Source organism: Capsicum annuum, chromosome 7 (genome assembly GCF_002878395.1).
Source record: "Capsicum annuum cultivar UCD-10X-F1 chromosome 7, UCD10Xv1.1, whole genome shotgun sequence".
Lineage (NCBI taxonomy): Eukaryota > Viridiplantae > Streptophyta > Magnoliopsida > Solanales > Solanaceae > Capsicum > Capsicum annuum.
In genome coordinates, this window is record NC_061117.1 from 189971729 (window position 1) to 189989646 (window position 17918).

General features: G+C 33.5%; 2 protein-coding genes across 2 annotated transcripts in view; both read right to left on the minus strand.

Moving 5' to 3' along the window:
* Positions 1-7104, minus strand: part of LOC107878260 (sigma intracellular receptor 2) — a 22359-nt gene extending 15255 nt beyond the window's left edge. The window contains exon 1 of the mRNA XM_016725180.2: positions 6599-7104. Coding sequence (XP_016580666.1) covers positions 6599-6922 — 324 coding nt within the window. The 5' untranslated portion in view covers positions 6923-7104. The remainder of the gene's footprint in view (positions 1-6598) is intronic.
* Positions 7105-9807: 2703 nt separating this feature from the next.
* On the minus strand, positions 9808-13375 carry LOC107878259 (sigma intracellular receptor 2). The gene is made up of 2 exons (XM_016725179.2): positions 12854-13375; positions 9808-10160 (listed from the first exon to the last, which is right to left on the minus strand). The coding sequence occupies exons 1-2, from the start codon at positions 13175-13177 to the stop codon at positions 9984-9986; spliced, it is 501 nt and encodes a 166-aa protein (XP_016580665.1). The 5' UTR covers positions 13178-13375; the 3' UTR covers positions 9808-9983.
* Positions 13376-17918: the final 4543 nt, after the last annotated feature.

A 17918-nucleotide genomic window follows, 5' to 3' on the forward strand; every position in this document is an offset into this window, starting at 1 on the left:
TAACTATAGTAATAACTTATTTTGGAATTTTAAGATTTAATCATTCACTTGTAAAAAAAGAAATTGTTATTTTTTCTTTATTTTTTTTGTTGTTTGCACTTTGTGGTGTTCTTAAGTTGGAGGGGATAAGTGTAATTTTTGAATGAGACAATTGTATCGTTGTTAACATAGAATTGTGTTCCGTAAAGTGTTAAATCTAAGCAATTTTTTTTTATTTGTGATACATCTATTTACAAAATTAAAGCTATATGCAACCATGCAATTTGTTTCGGGCTTTGACAAATAAGTATTTTCTAAGTTAATGGAGTAGTCTTTTTAATGATTAAAATTATTTAGAGGAATATTATCATCTTGAAAATTGAAAAGAAATAACTCATATTGAATAAAGTAAAAAAAAAAATTAAAAGAATTTAAGGGCATTTTTGTCTTTATTAATATTTATCCATGGATTGTAATCCATGGATTACTAATCCAACCAAATGGGGTGTATTAGTTATACACCCTATAATACCATGTTGGGTGTATAACTAATCCATGTATTAATTATACATTGTTCCTTATTTTCTACCAAACATTGTATTAATTTATCCCACATTTTAATACATGAATTAGAGCAATAGTCCCTCCTACCAAACGACTCCTAAATGTCTTGTGAAGGGAAGTGTGTGCACTATGGTAATAGATAGTGGAAGTTGTGCGAATGTGGTTAGTGTTGCAATGGTGAACTTCTTGAAATTGTCGACTACACCTCACACTAGTCTTTACAAGCTGCAATGGTTGAATGAATGCGGCGAGTTAAAGGTCACAAGGCAATGTGTGATACGTTTTAAGGTAGCCAACTACCATGACGAGGTGCTTTGTGACATGATACCAATGCAAGCTTGTCACTTGTTGTTAGGAAGGCCTTGGCAATACGATAGGTAAACCAAACATGATGGAAGGTCCAATCGGTATAAACTTGAGAAGGATGATCGCAAGGTCGCTCTTCATCCATTATTGCCTTCCCAAGTGAATGAATTACACTAAAAGATGCGAGAATTGCGGAAAAGGGGAAAGAAGTCCGAGAGTGAGGAGAAAAGAGGGGAACCCGGGAGTGAGGGAGTAGGGGAAATCGAGGGGCTCCTAATTTCTAAGGGGCAAGGAAGTGTGGCGATGATGGCTAGGAGGAAAGAATTATTTGTGGATCATGACGAGGACACTCCGATGCTCATTTTGGCTCATTGTTTTAATACTAATGCCACTAACATTTCCATTTCTCCTCATATTTCTCATGTTTTGCAGGATTGTGAAGATGTTTTCCCAAAGGAATTACTGCAATGATTGCCCCCACTTCAGGGAATTGAACACCAAATAGATTTTGTGTCGGGTTCACAATTGCCCAACAAACCGGCTTATAGGAGCAACCCGATGAATACCAAGGAATTACAACGCCAAGTTGAGGAACTCCTCAACAAAGGGTATATCAAAGAGAGTATGAGCCCTTGTGCGGTCCCGGGGCTACTAATTCCTAAGAAAGATGGGACTTGGCATATATGCGTTGATTGTCGAGCCATCAACAAGATAACGGTAAAATATCGTCACCCCATTCCTAGGTTAGATGATATGCTTGATGAATTGAGTGGTTCGTGTTTGTTTTCTAAAATTGATTTGAGGAGTGGCTATCACCAAATTCGTATGCAACTGGGTGATTAATGGAAAACCGCCTTCAAGACCACATTCGGTCTCTATGAATGGATGGTTATGCCATTCAGCCTAACAAATGCTCCAAGTACTTTCATGAGGCTAATGAATCATGTGATGAAGTCATTTATCGGAAAGTTTGTTATTGTTTACTTTGATGATGTGTTGGTATATAGTAAGTCCTTAGATGAGCATGCAAAGCATTTACAATGTGTGTTTGATGTCCTCCGAAAGGAGAAGTTATATGCTAATATAGAAAAGTGTTCTTTTGGTGTCCATGAGATTGTATTTCTTGGATTTGTGGTGAGATCAAGAGGGGTCGAAGTGGATGAATCTAAGATTGATACCATTAAAAATTGGCCAACTCCTAAAACCATAGGTGAAGTGAGAAGCTTTCACGGGTTGGTTAGTTATTATAGACATTTTGTCAAAGGATTTAGCACCATTGCCGCCCTCTTGACCGAAGTGATTCAAAAAGATCGGTCTTTCAAGCGGGGAGATGAACAAGCTAACGCCTTCGAGGACTTGAAAGCTATGCTCATCTCAGCCCCTTTGCTACAATTGCCGAATTTTGACAAGACTTTTGAGGTCGAATGTGATGCTAGCAAAGTCGGCATAGGCGCGGTTTTAATGCAAGAATTGAAGCCTATTGGCTACTTTAGAGAAAAGCTCAAAGGAGCAACTCTAAACTACTTTACGTACGATTTAGAGTTGTATGTCTTGATTAGAGCCTTGGCCACTTAGCAACATTATTGGTGGCCTAAAGAATTCGTGATCCGTTCGGATCACGAATCCTTGAAGCATCTACGGGCATAAGACAAGCTTAATCGGTGGCATGTCAAATGGATTGAAAGGAAAAATAGAACACTGAAACAAATGATGAATTCTATGTTAATTAGCTCTTGTGCACCTGATAATTTGTAGGGTGAAGCTATTTTATCTGCATGTCATTTACAGAATAGAATTCCTCATAAAAGAACTGGCAAAACCCCTTATAAATTGTGGAAAGGTTATAAGCCTAATTTGAAATATTTAAAAGTGTGGGGTTGGCTTGCTAAAGTTCTTCCTGAACCTAAAAAGAGGAAAATAGATTCTAAAACTGCTAATTGCATGCTTATTGGATATGCTGAACACAGTGCTGCATACAGATTTCTTGTATTGAAATGTGATGTACTTGATAGTAATACTATAATTGAGACAAAGAATGTTGAATTCTTTAAACATATTTTTCCACTATGTGATAAAATCTCTCATGCACCTGTTGAAAAAGAAAATGAATCTACTTCTAATATTGAGGAACTGAGAAGGAGTGCAAGGCCTAGAAAAGAATATTTTCCTTATGGAAATGATTTTCAAACTTTTCTTATTGATAATGAACCATCAAATTATTTTGAAGCTATATCTTCTTCTGATGCTAAATTTTAGAAAGAGGCAATAAAAATTGAACTTGATTCAATTATGAAAAATAATACATGGATTTTAACTGATTTACCTCCTGATGCAAAATCGATTGGTTGTAAATGGATTTTCAAAAGGAAACTTAATTCGGATGGATCTTTAGATAAATATAAAGCTCAGTTAGTAGCTAAAGGATTTTCTCAAAAGCAAAATATTGATTACTTTGATATATTTGCATTAGTAACAAGAATTGCTTCTATTCGAGTATTAATCGTTTTGGCACCAATTCATAAGCTTTTTATCCATCAAATGGATGTGAAAACAACTTTCATAAATGGAGATTTAGAAGAAGAAATTTATATGATTCAACCTGAAGGATATGTAATTTCTGGACAAGAAAATAAAGTTTGTAAATTAATTAATCTCTTTATGGCCTTAAACAAGCTCCAAAACAGTGGCATGAGAAATTTGATCAAGTCTTAATAAAAGACGACTTTTCTTCTGTTGAGGTGGATAAATGTGTTTATACAAAGGTGGTAGATAATGATTATGTGATAATCTGCTTATATGTTGATGACATGCTTATATTTGGTGCATGTTTAAATATTGTGGAGCGTACCAAATTATTTTTGTCTACTAACTTTGATATGAAAGATTTGGGTGAAGTGAATATGATTTTGGGAATTAAAGTTATAAGGAGTGAAGATGGTATAATGTTGTCACATGAACTTTATGTGGAAAGACTTCTTAAGAAATTTGAATATTGGAGGTAACTCTAGTAGCCACTCCTTATAATGCTAATTCTAAATTAAAAAAGAATAATGGTGACCCAGTTGCTCAGTCTAAGTATGCACAGATTATTGGGAGTCTAATGCATTTAATGAACTTTACTAGGCCTGATATAGCCTATGCTGTGTGTAGATTGAGTAGATATACTTATAATCCCTATAATGAGCATTGGTCTGCATTAATGCGATTGATGAAATATTTGAAAGGAACCGTGAATTATGGTATCTTGTATAATGGATTTCCTTCAACTTTAGAAGGTTATTGTGATGCAAATTGGATCTCAGATTCAGACGAGACAAAATCCACTAGTGGTTATGTATTCACGCTTGGTGGAGGTGCAGTATCATAGAGATCAGCTAAGTAGACGATCATTGCTAGATCAACTATAGAATCAGAGTTTGTGGCTCTGAAGTTAGCTGGTACTGAGGCTGAATGGCTAAGAAATTTCTTAGCGAATATCCCTTTTAAAAAGGATTATCTGTTGCCTCATAGCCCTTTGAAAAAGGATGGTCTGTTGCCTTATAGCCCTTTAGAAAAGGATGACCTGTTGTCTAATATCCCTTTAAACAAGGATGATCTGATGCCTCCTGTGTATATACACTGTGATTGTCAAGCCGCAATTACTATTGCGAAGAATAAATCTTATAGTTGTAAGAGCAGACATATGAAATTGAGGCATGATGTTATTAAGCAATTGCTGAAAGATGAAATAATTTCCATTAATTATGTGAAGTCAGAACTGAATTCGGCCGATTCACTGAATAAATCCGTGGGAAAAAAATTAATTCTTCAAACATCAAAAGGGATGGGGTTAAGGACAATTTGATTGTCAATAGAGATGGTAACCCAACCTATGTGATTGGAGATCCCATGAAGTAGGTTCATATGGGTAATAAAAAGTCGATATTGACTCTGCGCACTTTTTGAGAGAGTGCTTGAACTGCTATTAAAATGGAGGGATGAGTTATTAACACTTAATGAATTCATAATCCTTATGGATGGTGTATTTAAAGCAGTGTACACTTGATGAATTCACCTATATGAGAAGTGGAATGAGGCCGTTCCTATGAAACTTTTGACCTTAGTCTCTAGAGCTCTCATGAATACCAGGCACGCGCATGACCTATTGCCGCAAAACCGCGTTGAACAACAAAGTTACGATCAAAATGTGATTGATAAAATCTCTGGCTTACAACAAAAATTATTCGGTTCATAGAAATATTATATGTCACCGATAATTCTGTAAGTTAAATTTTATTGGTCTAAGTTTGGTTCATAGTCCAGAAGACACCAAACCTACTGCATTTTATCCATACAAATTCAACAAGTTAAAATATTTTTCTATAAATTCCTTTAAAATAATGTGGAGATTGTAAGTGAAATAATTTATTTCAAAAAAATTTGGTGTATTATTTTGTTTTACTCGAAAAAAAGGAAAAGAAATTAAAATCTTTTGTTTACTTGCAGAGAAAGGAAAAGAAGAAAAAAAAAATGAAATGGTCTGCCGCCTCAACTTTGCCGCCTCTACAATGTTATAAAAGAATTTCTTCCTTTTGCAAATAAAAAAGATAAGAATATGTACTGCCAACCATATATAACTTCTTTTCCTCCTTTTCCTTTTCTTGGTTCATATTTAATATCACTTTATTATTATTTCTGCTTTAATATTTTAATTTATTGATATTTGTATTATTAATTTTGTTGATTCTTGTATCCTTTGTTTAATTATAGAAGATTTATTTAATTTTAAATATCCTCTAATTAAACAGGAAAATGTTTGTTTAATCCTGAGGAAATATTTCACATTGCTGAAATAGTTTTTTAAGACAATGCCTATCACGATTCAAGTATAATTAATCTATTAACTTATTAAAAAGGTAGTTAGATTACTGTTACAGTTGTCATATTGATTATAGTATTATCACTGAGGTAGTAATAATATTATATACTGTTATGTTATTGTATTGCTAATATTAATATAATATTTTGTTAACAGTTAAATATTATTGTTATTATTATTTTTTCATTGTTCCCCAACATATCCCTCCTAACTCCCTCTACAGCCAACCTCTACCTCTCCTAACTCCCGCTACAACACGCATCCATCACATTAATTCCTCTACCTCGGCTTCCACCGATGCTTTTGTGTGCCGAATATTGCATTTTATTGTTTTCGCTACTTTACTTTTCTTTCTCCTGTTTGTTGTGTAACATTTTCCATTTCACATTAATTTGTTGTTGTGATTGCTCAAATATCTTTATTCCCTTTGTCAAACTGTTAGGCAGGTTTTAATATCTAAAAGGCATTCTAAAGGGTTTTTCGAAAATTCCCTTTCTATATCTACAAGGTAGAGGTAAGGCGTACGTATAGTCTATCTTCCCCATTCCCCACTATTGGAATTACAATGGCATGTTGTATAAGGGTCCAAAAGTTACAATCTTTCATCTTGGGGTAAAGACTATAGTCTACTTACATAGAGATAAAATTTCTATCACCAAGAATGCATCTATTACATCTCATAATGTTTTTAAATTCAATCTAATTAAATCCAGTTCCACTAATTTATAAAAACATCAACCACTAAAACAAGATAATTTGAAGCTAGCACAAAAACAATCTATAATCTTCAATTGAAACCCCCAATCCCAACTTCAATAATATGGATTCCCCCCACCCCACCCACCCACTATCCCCCCAAAAAACCCAGCAAAAATAAGACAAATTTATTACCAGAGAAGTGAGAATGGAAACACCATAAAGCAAGCAGGTAGTATTAATCCAAGATTTTCCAGCTGCAATAGCATAAAGACTAAGGACACAGAGAGGCCATGCAAAGAGAAGCTCCAACCATACTAACCCAACAAAGAAATGGGGTTTCTCAGAAACTAAATAGTGACCATATTTTTGAGTGTACCAGTTCTTTAAGTCAACCAAAACAGAAGGAAATATGTGACTAGGAAGAACGGTTTGGCCATCAATGAGTGGTGCAACAATGGCAATGAAGAATAAATAGATGAAAAGAAGTAAGTCTAATAGCTTAGTAAAAGCACCCATTGATTTTGGAAATAATGATTTGGTTTGAAAATGTTGCTACTAGTTTACTTCTATGAAATGGAGATCTTAATGAAGAGATCCAGAAATATTTCTCTGTTCTTTTTCAATTGTTTCAACTTCAAGTGTAGCTCAAGTCTTGTAGTAATAGTTAGAGGTGTTCAGGGTTTGGTTAAAAACCAAACCTAACCGCTGTTCAAATCAAATTGACATTGATTAAAAAGATGGATATTTGGTTAGATTTAGTTTGATTTGATTTAATGTTAAATTTTAAAAAATTAATACTAACTTAATTTGATTTGATTTTACTTTAAAATAATCAACAAAATAATCAAATCGAATCGATATATATATATATATATATATATATTATAATTATTTATATATTATTCATAAATACAATCTAAATATTTATTATATTTTATATTTTAATCATGATTTAACTTTAGTCGTAACGCATTCAGTTATATGCTTCATTCAGTTGACAGTACCTTATAAGAGTCTAAATGAATTTGGCATTTTGAATGACAAAGGATACTAAGTGTGAAAATAATATCTTATTGTATATTGAAATTTATAATTGAGATTTATTAGACTATAGACAATTACTAATTTTAACTTTCTTTTTGAACTTTGTTAAGTAAGAAGTTTATGGGTTTATCTTTTGGAGGTTTTATCACATCGTTCTGTTAAATATTTCTTTTTAAATATTTTCTTAGAAGTATTCATATGGTGTTGTCATGGCTTTGTCGAAGTATAACACTCAGTTGACATCGTAGTTTCAAGATTGAGATACAACACTCGGTTGATACCTCATATGTTAGATTGGATTTGTTTTTTTAAATTTTCAATCTTTATCATTAGTTAAAGTTATAAATTGAACCAAACCGAACTAAACCGACAAGAACCAAACCGATGGTTATTTTTTTATTTGGTTTGGTTTTGTTTTAGAAATTTTAAAACCAACTAAGTTGATTTGATTATGATTTTAACCAATAACCGACCTATGAACACCCCTAGTGATAGTTACGTGGACAATATATTAATGGGTGAAAATCATTTTTCCTTTTCAAGTTTAATTTAAAAATCAAATTTCTCCTCTACTTTCAATAATAAGCATTTCCCCCCTTTTTATTTTGACAATATCTATTTTATCCTTGACATTAGCAATATCTTTCTTATAGTATACATTATTTATTTTAGTCAAATATTTATATATTTTTATTTAAATTTTTTAGTTTAACTTTTTTAATGAACTTGTCATAAAAGGTAATGTTATTTTTTATGATTGTTATTTTATTAAGATAACGCATAAATATTTTTCGTCTCCCTCAAAAGAAGTATAAAAATATTCTGATACTTGACAGCTAGATCAACAAAAATGAGTTTAGATGGTAATAGTCCCCCTCCCCCTTAAAGTTTAAGTGTGTCATAGCAACTTCAATATAGTTTAAGGATACCTTGTACTTATCTCTTATTTTACATGCATTAAATGTGTGCGTGTGTGTAATATATATATATATATATATATATATATATATAAGTTTCGATATACCTTCTCTGTTCTTTTTTACTTGTCACTTTTCGCTTTTTCAGACCAACCTACATAAATTTTGACAAATATTATAAGATATATTTTTTTTATTTTATTAATATGAAAAAGGATTGCAACTTATAGCATTTTTATATATTTTCTAATCATCTAAATTTTACATTTAAATATTAAATTATACATCTTAAAAATGTTGGTCAAAATTCACGCAGGTTGACCTCAAAAGCAAAATAGTGATTAGTAAAAGTGAATAAAGGGAGTATATATTTATAATATAAGTAAACTTTTGAATTAATTTAGTATAAAATATATCTTCATTTTTGTTATATGTTACTATATTACATGCATTGAAATATGTTTATAAAATTATTTTAATTTGTTATTTTCACTAGTATAAATAGATATTACAGTTTTAATTATTATTAATAAATAAATTTTCATATCGTGGTCATTTATTTCATTTAGAACGTTACTAACTTATATACTTAATATATGTCTCTCACTTTTTTTTGTCTAGAAAATAATTTTCTTTTTATTTACAAAAATTCATTATATATATTAAAAATAAAAAATATAATAATTTTAAAGAGGTAAAGAAAAATAAAGATTAATAGTGTAAGAATAAAATAGGTATTTAAAAAAGGCAAATAGGAAAAAGGGGGAGAATGCTTTATTGTTTAAAGTTGAGGGGGAGTTTGATTTTTAAAGTAAAGTTACGGGAGAAAATGATTTTCACCCGTATGTTAATATAGGATTAGTTAATACATGGATTATTTAAGTAGAATTTATTTATGTATATGTATTAGTTATTTTATTTTTACTTAAAATAATACTTCCATCTGTTTATCTGTTTCCAAATAAATGATGCTTTTAGATAGGAACATCCTTTGAAACTATTCATTGCTGGAAAACATTAGTGTTTTTACTTATCCAGTTATCCTTAATAAATATTTTGGAAAAGATGCTCTCCATCAGTTCGAATTTTCTGCCAACTAATGCTGTCAAATATATATATATATATATATATATATATATATATATATATGTTTGTGTCAACTACTGAAGCATGCAAATCAACTGTCTGTTGAAAAAACAGTTTATCCAATCGAAATACCTTGCAATACATTGTACTAGGCCCCTAGACAACTCAAATGGAGTCCCTATATCTGGTATATAGTACTACTTTGCTAAACTTTCTAACTAGAGAATTACAAAAATTGTCTGCTTTTCTATCTTAATGAATTAATCATCAAAGATGCAGCAGCAGACCGTTGCAAACTACAATTGAGAACAAGAAGGAAATCATATCAAGATTTAAAACTAACAGTACCAGCACTTGTGAAACTACAATTCATTGTAATCGTTTACGTGAAAACTCATGCACAAGCCATCGAGAAATAATGTCAGCAGGGCAAACAAAAACAAACCAAGAACAAAATTGATATGGTTTCTAGGTATCACTGCCCAAAAGAAATACAAACTCTTCAATTCTAGCTTTTGTGAGTTGAATGATTAAGCCCTCTTCTTCCTTCCTATAGCGGATCGTTTTCCAATGCTAATTGTCTTGCCAGAATGAGGCAGTAGACCACGTAAAATTGATAAAACAGCAAATCCTAGAAACGGATAGTACAACATCAGCAACTTGTCTGATGCTCTCTCGGAACCCTGCATTTCACTTAGTATCGCCACCTGAAATTTGCAACATTAATTAGATAAGCAAACCATAAGCAGATGCAATTCCACTTAACTGCTGCATCTCAAATATAACCTTTTACCCTCGTCCAGAATCAAATGCTTTTAGTTAGAGAAGATATACGAATAAATAAAAGCAGAATTCTGAACTAGAACAATTGCAACATGACATGTCAAATCCTCCAACTGGAAACTCATTTACATATCGAAAAAAAAAGAGTATCTACCATGGGCTTCTGACCTAGATAATGTGATCCATAAACAATTTCAACGTAAATATTTCAATTGTCACATAACGCACAATTATGAAGGTTAATTTTCTTGAATTTGAATTCAACATTTGCGAAGGAATTTAGGTGGGTGGGTGGGCAGTAACGAACTATGCACTGGCCCCCAGCCCCTCCATTTAGGTAAAAGTGCCAGTTCTAGAAGATCAGAAAACAGTTTAACACAGTGGTGGACACAGAATTTAGAGGTCGTGGGTGCTCGTGCGGTTCAAACACATATTAACACCTAAAGCTTTAAGGTCCCGTGCCTAAACACCAAAGCACTCAGCTATCTTCTCGATTTCCAGGGTGCTTTATTCCATCCTATACCAATTAGTATACATTTCTTATATAATTATACCTAATCTGCATCAAGTTGAATGGGTGCTGGAGCACCATAACTTTGCACCTAGGACCACCTCTGTTTTAACACCCACAAGTGATATGATACAATCTGCAGCAAGATGGCAAGGGATAAAATGATGACAATTTCTGGAGAGAGATCATAACACAAACTGAGTCCTCAACAACCAGAAGAGACAAGTTGTTCTCATGCTTCTGGGACTCTTCTTTGTTGCACTATATTCATGTTGGTCGTTGCTCTTGATTATTCTGATGTTCATTATGTTGCCTTCTTTTGCTCTTGAGTTTTCAATGTTCACTTTATTACCTTTACTTAATTGCTAATCCCCCATCCTACCACCTCCCCACCCACCCCAAAAAAAAAGAAAAAGGAAAGAAATGGAAACAAGGAACAATATGAAGCTCGAGTAAGATTAACGATCAATTTGTTTGGATTTGTCTAATACAAAATAGTAAAACTAGCTAAGATATATATATATATATATATATATATATAACAAGGTGGTCATGATACCAAAAACAACATACCCAGTATAGTCACCCAAGTGAGTCTGCGAGGGTAGGGTGTACGCACCTTACACCCCCCCCACCCATCCACGCACCCACCCCCAGCCCCACCCAAAAAAAAAAAAACCTTTGTAAGGTAGAGGTGTGGTTTCTCATAGATCCTCGGCTCAAGAAAATCATTGTTCAGAACATGTTTGAAAGAAATGCAGGATTGGAAAAAAATAGATCTATTATGAACATATTAGAGATAACCAAAATAAAAGAAACAAGGTGCCCAATTGGCCATGATACCAAGCTGGAGAAAAGAAAACAGATAAAGCACTTGAAATTGCAGATCGAAATGGGAAAAAAGAGTGGTAAAATAGAGTTCAATTTTTCTTGAGAAGGGGAAAATACAGTTCCAACTTCCAAGCATACATCAACAATAACATGTCCTATGAAATCCCACAAGTGAACTTTGGGGAGGATAGGATGTACACAGACCTTACCCTACCTTTGTGGGGTAGAGAGGTTGTTTCGATACACCCTTGGCTCAAAAGAAAAGTATACGACGCAAGGTTGTAAGAAATATAACAAGAAGATAGCAAGATACAAAACAAATGAAGCAACATATATTAATACACACTAAATAATAAGAAACTAATACTACTAATAAGGATAAGAGGCTAGCCCATGCCCCTCCCACATAAAGTGTGATCACACTCGACTACCTAATAACCTTCTATCCTCATCTTCAACTTTCATACCTGCCTATTTAGGGCCATGTCCTCAATAAGCTAAAAGTTGTGTCATGTCATGTCTAATCACCTCTTCAGTTCTTCTTCGGCCTATCACTATCCCTCCAAACTCCCTCTACAGCCAACCTCTACCTCTCCTAACTCCCGCTACAGCATGCATCCATCACATTAATTCTTCTACCTCGGCTTCCACCGGTGTTTTTTGTGCGCTGATTATTGCATTTTATTGTTTTCGCTACTTTTCTTTCTCCTCTTTGTTGTGTAACACTTTCCATTTCGCATTAATTTGTTGTTGTGATTGCTCAAATATCTGTATCCCCTTTGTCAAATTGTTTGGCAGGTTTTATTAAAGAAAAGGCATTATACAGGGTTTTTCGTAAACCACCTTTCTATCTCCACAAGGTAGAGGTAAGGCCTACGTACAGTCTACCTTCCCCATTCCCCACTATTAGAATTACAATGGCATGTTGTATAAGGGTCCAAAAGTTACAATCTTTCATCTTGGGGGTAAAGGCAATACTCTACTTATATTCAGATAAAATTCCTATCACCAAGAATGCATCTATTACATCTCATAATGTTTTTAAACTTCATCTAATTAAATCCAGTTCCACTAATTTATAAAAACATCAACCACTAAAACAAGACAATTTGAAGCTAGCACAAAAACAATCTATAATCTTCAATTGAAACCCCCAACCCCAACTTCAATAATATGGAGTCCCCTCACCCTCACCCCAACCCCCACCCCCACCCCACCTACCCCCTATGCCCCAACCCCCCCAAAAAAACAGCAAAAATAAGACAAATTTATTACCATAGAAGTGAGAGTGGAAACACCATAAAGCAAGCAGGTAGTATTAATCCAAGATTTTCCAGCTGCAATAGCATAAAGACTAAGGACAGAGAGTGGCCATGCAAAGAGAAGCTCCAACCATACTAACCCAACAAAGAAATGGGGTTTCTCAGAAACTAAATAGTCACCATATTCTTGAGTGTACCAGTCCTTTAAGTCAACCAAAACAGGAGGAAACATGTGACTAGGAAGAGCAGTTTGGCCATCAAAGAGTGGTGCAACAATGGCAATGAAAAAGAAATAGATGAAAAGAAGTAAGTCTAATAGCTTAACAAAAGCACCCATTTATTGTCTCTTTGCAATAGAGGCAAAGATTAGAGTTAATGTGAATTTTGGAAATACTAATGTTGTTCTGTTTGAAATATTGCCCACTAGTTTAGTACCATGAAAAGGGGATCTCAATGAAGATCCTGAAACATTTCTTAATATATTTTTTTGTCTGTTTTGTTTGTATGTTTCATTTTCTTTTGAACTTCAATGTAGTGTGTGTTTGGTACAAAGTAATAATGATTTTTTATTTTCTCATGTTGATAATATTTTTGCAAAATTCTTTCCTGAAGGTAGATAGGAAGTTTTATAAGTAAAATTATGAATGTGTTTGGTTTAGAATATTTTTTTAATTTTTTTATATTTGATTAACTTAAATATTTTTAAATAAATATATTCTTTTCAAATTTAAAGAAATAATTTTTTTTTTTCAACTTTACTCTTAAGTTAACTCTCAAAATTACTCACTTGTACCCCGACCTCGAATTCTCTACCATTCCCATTCAAAAAAAAAATATTTAATTTCTTTAAAAATATATATATTTCCTTATCTCATCCCCTACCCCCACCCCCTGTCAATTCTCTTCCAAAAAAAATATTTAATTTTTTTAAAAAAAATAAATTTTTTCTTACCCATCCCCTATCCGACCCCACCCTACCCCACCACCCCTTTCAAAAAAGCTAAATTTTTAAATTTATTCCCGCCCCCACCCCTCCAAAAAAATAAAATTTAAAAAAAGTTTCAAGTTTTTTTTCTTACCCATCCTTCTTACTCTATTCGTTCTCATTGTATTTTGTTAAATATGTATAAATATTTTTAGAAATTATTTTTCTACTTGGATAATGAACACAAGAATATAAGTAACAGCGAATTTATTTTTCTAGAAAACGTTTTCTCCTCCATATCGAACACACCCTAAAATAAAATATTTTTTGTGGTCAAAATTATTTTTTTAAAAAGTATTTTCTACTCTTTCGATAAAAATTATAATGTATATTTTAAAAAATATTGTTTTTCATTCACCAATTAAATATTAGAAAATATTTTTCAAAATATTTTTCATTCACCAACCAAACATGAATAAATAAGTAAGAAATGAACTTATTTTTCATGAAAATACTTTCTATCCTAACAAACACACCCTATATGTTTATTGTATTTTCAAATCTACGCAATGCCATTGCCTCTGACACTAAGATTAGGGGTGGAGCCAGCTTTAGTAGGGTTTTATCTGAATTTCTTTCGATAGAAAATTATATTATATATATATAATTAAAATTAGTAGATGTTGAACCTCATTTTAATTATTTTTTTAAAAAGAAGTTAAATATCTTTAGTAAAAATTCTAACTCTGTCTCCATTCTTGACCATTCTATGCCCACCACCCCAAAGGCCTCGTATCCCACATTTTCTAATCTCAATAGTTTTTTTTGCTAGATTACGATAAATACTTTTGATAATATTGTTTTTACTTATCAAATATTAAAAAAATAAGTATAATTTTTTTTTTAAAAAAAAAACATTTCGAGGATACCAAACACACCAATATGAGTTGTGGTGTAGCAAATGAGACTACTCTATCCTTAATCAGAGGACGAAGGTTCGATCCCGGGTATAGAAAAAATTCTGTTGGGAGTACTACCCCCGAATGGGGTCCTATTCGCGTGAGCTCTAATACGAATATCAAACACCGGATTGAAATAAAAAAAAAGGATACCAAACACGCCCATTGGGTTCGTCTGTTCGATTTCTAAACTTGTAGATTCACCAATTGACACGCATGATACACACTTTTATCTTTTTGTACAAATACCTCTAATGTTTTAATTTTCCTACGAACACCTATCGCTTTGTTTGGATGACTTTTAATTTTTTATTATTAAATTAGGTATAAATTTATTTTTAGTGTTGAACTTATCTAAAAGCTTTTTGCTCATGTAATATGTGATGTCAGCTTCGTTATGCTGTTGTCACTTTGATTATTCTTCTGAAATGCTATAATTGAAGTCTTTATTTATTTATATAAAAAAGTTTAGGTAAGTAAACAATGAAAATTTCCTTATTTTAGTTCTCCTATATAATAAGTCACGGTGTGGCAGGTGAAGAACACATTACATCGTGGACATCCTGTTTACCGTTATTTGACCTGTTTGCATCATAATTTTATTATATCATCCATAATTAATTATTATATATTATTTACATATTAAAAATATTAATTATATTTAACAAATAAAATAAAAAAAATATTTATTACATGTTGCTTCAGCTATTTCAACGATAATTTTACTATATAGGTCGATATGTCTGCTTCAACTGTAATTTTACTATATCACCCCTAATTAATTATTATAAGTTATTTATGTATTAGAAAACTAATAATATTTAATAAAAATTTTAAAAAAGACATTTATGACATGTCTATTACAAAGCTTCAACTGTAATTTTACTGTATCACCCCTAATAATTATTGTATCCCCAATTAAATATTATAAGTTATTTATGTATTACAAAATTACAACAACAACAAACCCAGTGTATTCCCACCTAGTGGGGTCTGGGGGGATAAGATGTACGCAGTCCATACCTCTACCTCTAAAGAAGTAGAAAGGCTGTTTCCGATAGACCCCCGACTCAAGTCACGAGATACCACACAAACTCATAGTAAAGCACAGAATTAGATTACATAACATAAATACGGCACCCATAAGTATTAGAAAACAGAGGAAAGCACACAGATTCATACTAAAAACATGGAACACGGAATCATAACAAGAATAAAAACCCCACCAAGTAATTTCCTACACTAGCGACCCAAACCGGCCCTAGTCTTCTGCCCTAATTCGCGTCCTTCAGACCTTCCTATCTAGGGTCATGTCCTCGGTGAGCTGTAACTGCTCCATGTCCCGCCTAATCACCTCACCCCAGTACTTCTTTGGCCTACCCCTACCCCGCCTAAAACCATCCAACGCTAGCCTCTCACACCTACAAACCGGGGCATCCATGTCCCTCCTCTTCACGTGTCCGAACCATCTCAATCGGGCTTCCCGCATCTTGCACTCCACTGGAGTCACACCAACCTTCTCCCGGATAGTCTCATTCCGAACTCTATCCCCTCTAGTCAGCCCACACATCCAGCGCAACATCCGCATTTCTGCCACCTTCATTTTTTGGATGTGGGAGTTCTTAACTGGCCAACACTCCGCTCCTTACAACATGGCCGGATGGACTACCACCTTGTAGAATTTGCCTTTCAGATTGGGCGGCACCTTCTTATCACACAACACCCCCGACGCGAGCTTCCACTTCATCCATCCCGCCCCAATACGGTGCGAGACATCCTCATCAATCTCACCGTTACTCTGAATCACGGACCCGAGATACTTGAAATTATCCCTCTTACATACCTCCTGTGATTTCAGCTTCACTACTACCTCATTCTCCCGCCTCACGTCATTAAACTTGCATTTCACATACTCTGTCTTGCTTCTGCTCACCCTGAACCGTTTAGACTCAAGAGTTTGCCTCCACACCTCTAATTTGTCATTCACACCCCCTCGAGTCTCATGTATCAGAACTATATCGTCTGCAAAAAGCATACACCAAGGCACCTCCCCTTGAATACGCCGCGTCAACACATCCATCACCAACGCAAACAAAAAAGGACTAAGAGTAGATCCTTGGTGCAACCCTGTCAAGACAGTGAAATGCTCTGAGTCTCCTCCCGCCGTCCTCACCTGAGTTTTCGCTCCATTATACATATCCTTAATTGCTCTGATATATGCCAGCGGTACTCCACTCACCTCCAGGCATCTCCAAAGCACCTCCCTGGGGACTTTGTCGTAAGCCTTCTCCAGGTCGATAAACACCATGTGCAGGTCCTTCTTCCTTTCCCTATACTGTTCCACCAACCTCCGCACCAGGTGAATTGTCTCCTTCGTCGAGCGGCCAGGCATAAATCCAAACTGGTTTTCCGAAATAGACACTATCCGTCTTAGCCTCACCTCGACCACTCTCTCCCAAATCTTCATAGAGTGACTCAATAACTTAATCCCCTATAGTTATTGCAACTCTGGATGTCACTCTTATTCTTATAGAGAGGGATCATGGTACTCCACCTTCAAGCCCCGGGCATCTTTGCCATCTTGAAGATTTCATTAAACAGTCCAGTCAACCACCTTACACCAGCCTCTCCAACGAACTTTCAAAACTCCACCGGTATCTCGTCCGGCCCCGTCGCCCTACCCCTTCGCATCCTGCGAACAACCTCTCTATAAGAATTAGAAAAAAAGGTAAAATATACATTTATGACTGGTTTAACTGCTTCAATTTTAATTTTATTGTATCAGCAAAGCAAGCACGAGGTCGACATGTTTGCTTCAGCTACTTCAACTTTAATTTTATTATATCACCCATAATTAATTATTATAAGTCATTTATGTATTAGAAAATTAATAATATTTAATAAAAAATTAAAATAGACATTTATGACATATCTGCTTCAACTTGTTCAATCGTAATTTTACTATACCATTCCTAATTATTATTATATTTTTAATTAAATATTATAAGTCATTACATATTACAAAATTAATAATATTTAATTAGAAAAAAAGTAAAATAGACATTTATGACTGTTTTAATTATTTCAATCGTAATTTTACTGTACTATTGTTAATTAATTATTATACAAGTGTTTTTTTATAATAATTTTACTATGTCGCTTCTAATTAGTTATTACAAGTCACTTAAGAAATG

Coding starts and splice junctions, on each gene's coding strand:
- LOC107878259 (XM_016725179.2), bottom strand. CDS start 13,177: ATGGGTGCTTTTGTTAAGCTATTAGACTTACTTCTTTTCATCTATTTC. Junction 10,161..12,853: donor TTTCCACTCTCACTTCTATG/GTAATAAATTTG, acceptor TGCAAATTTCAG/GTGGCGATACTAAGTGAAAT.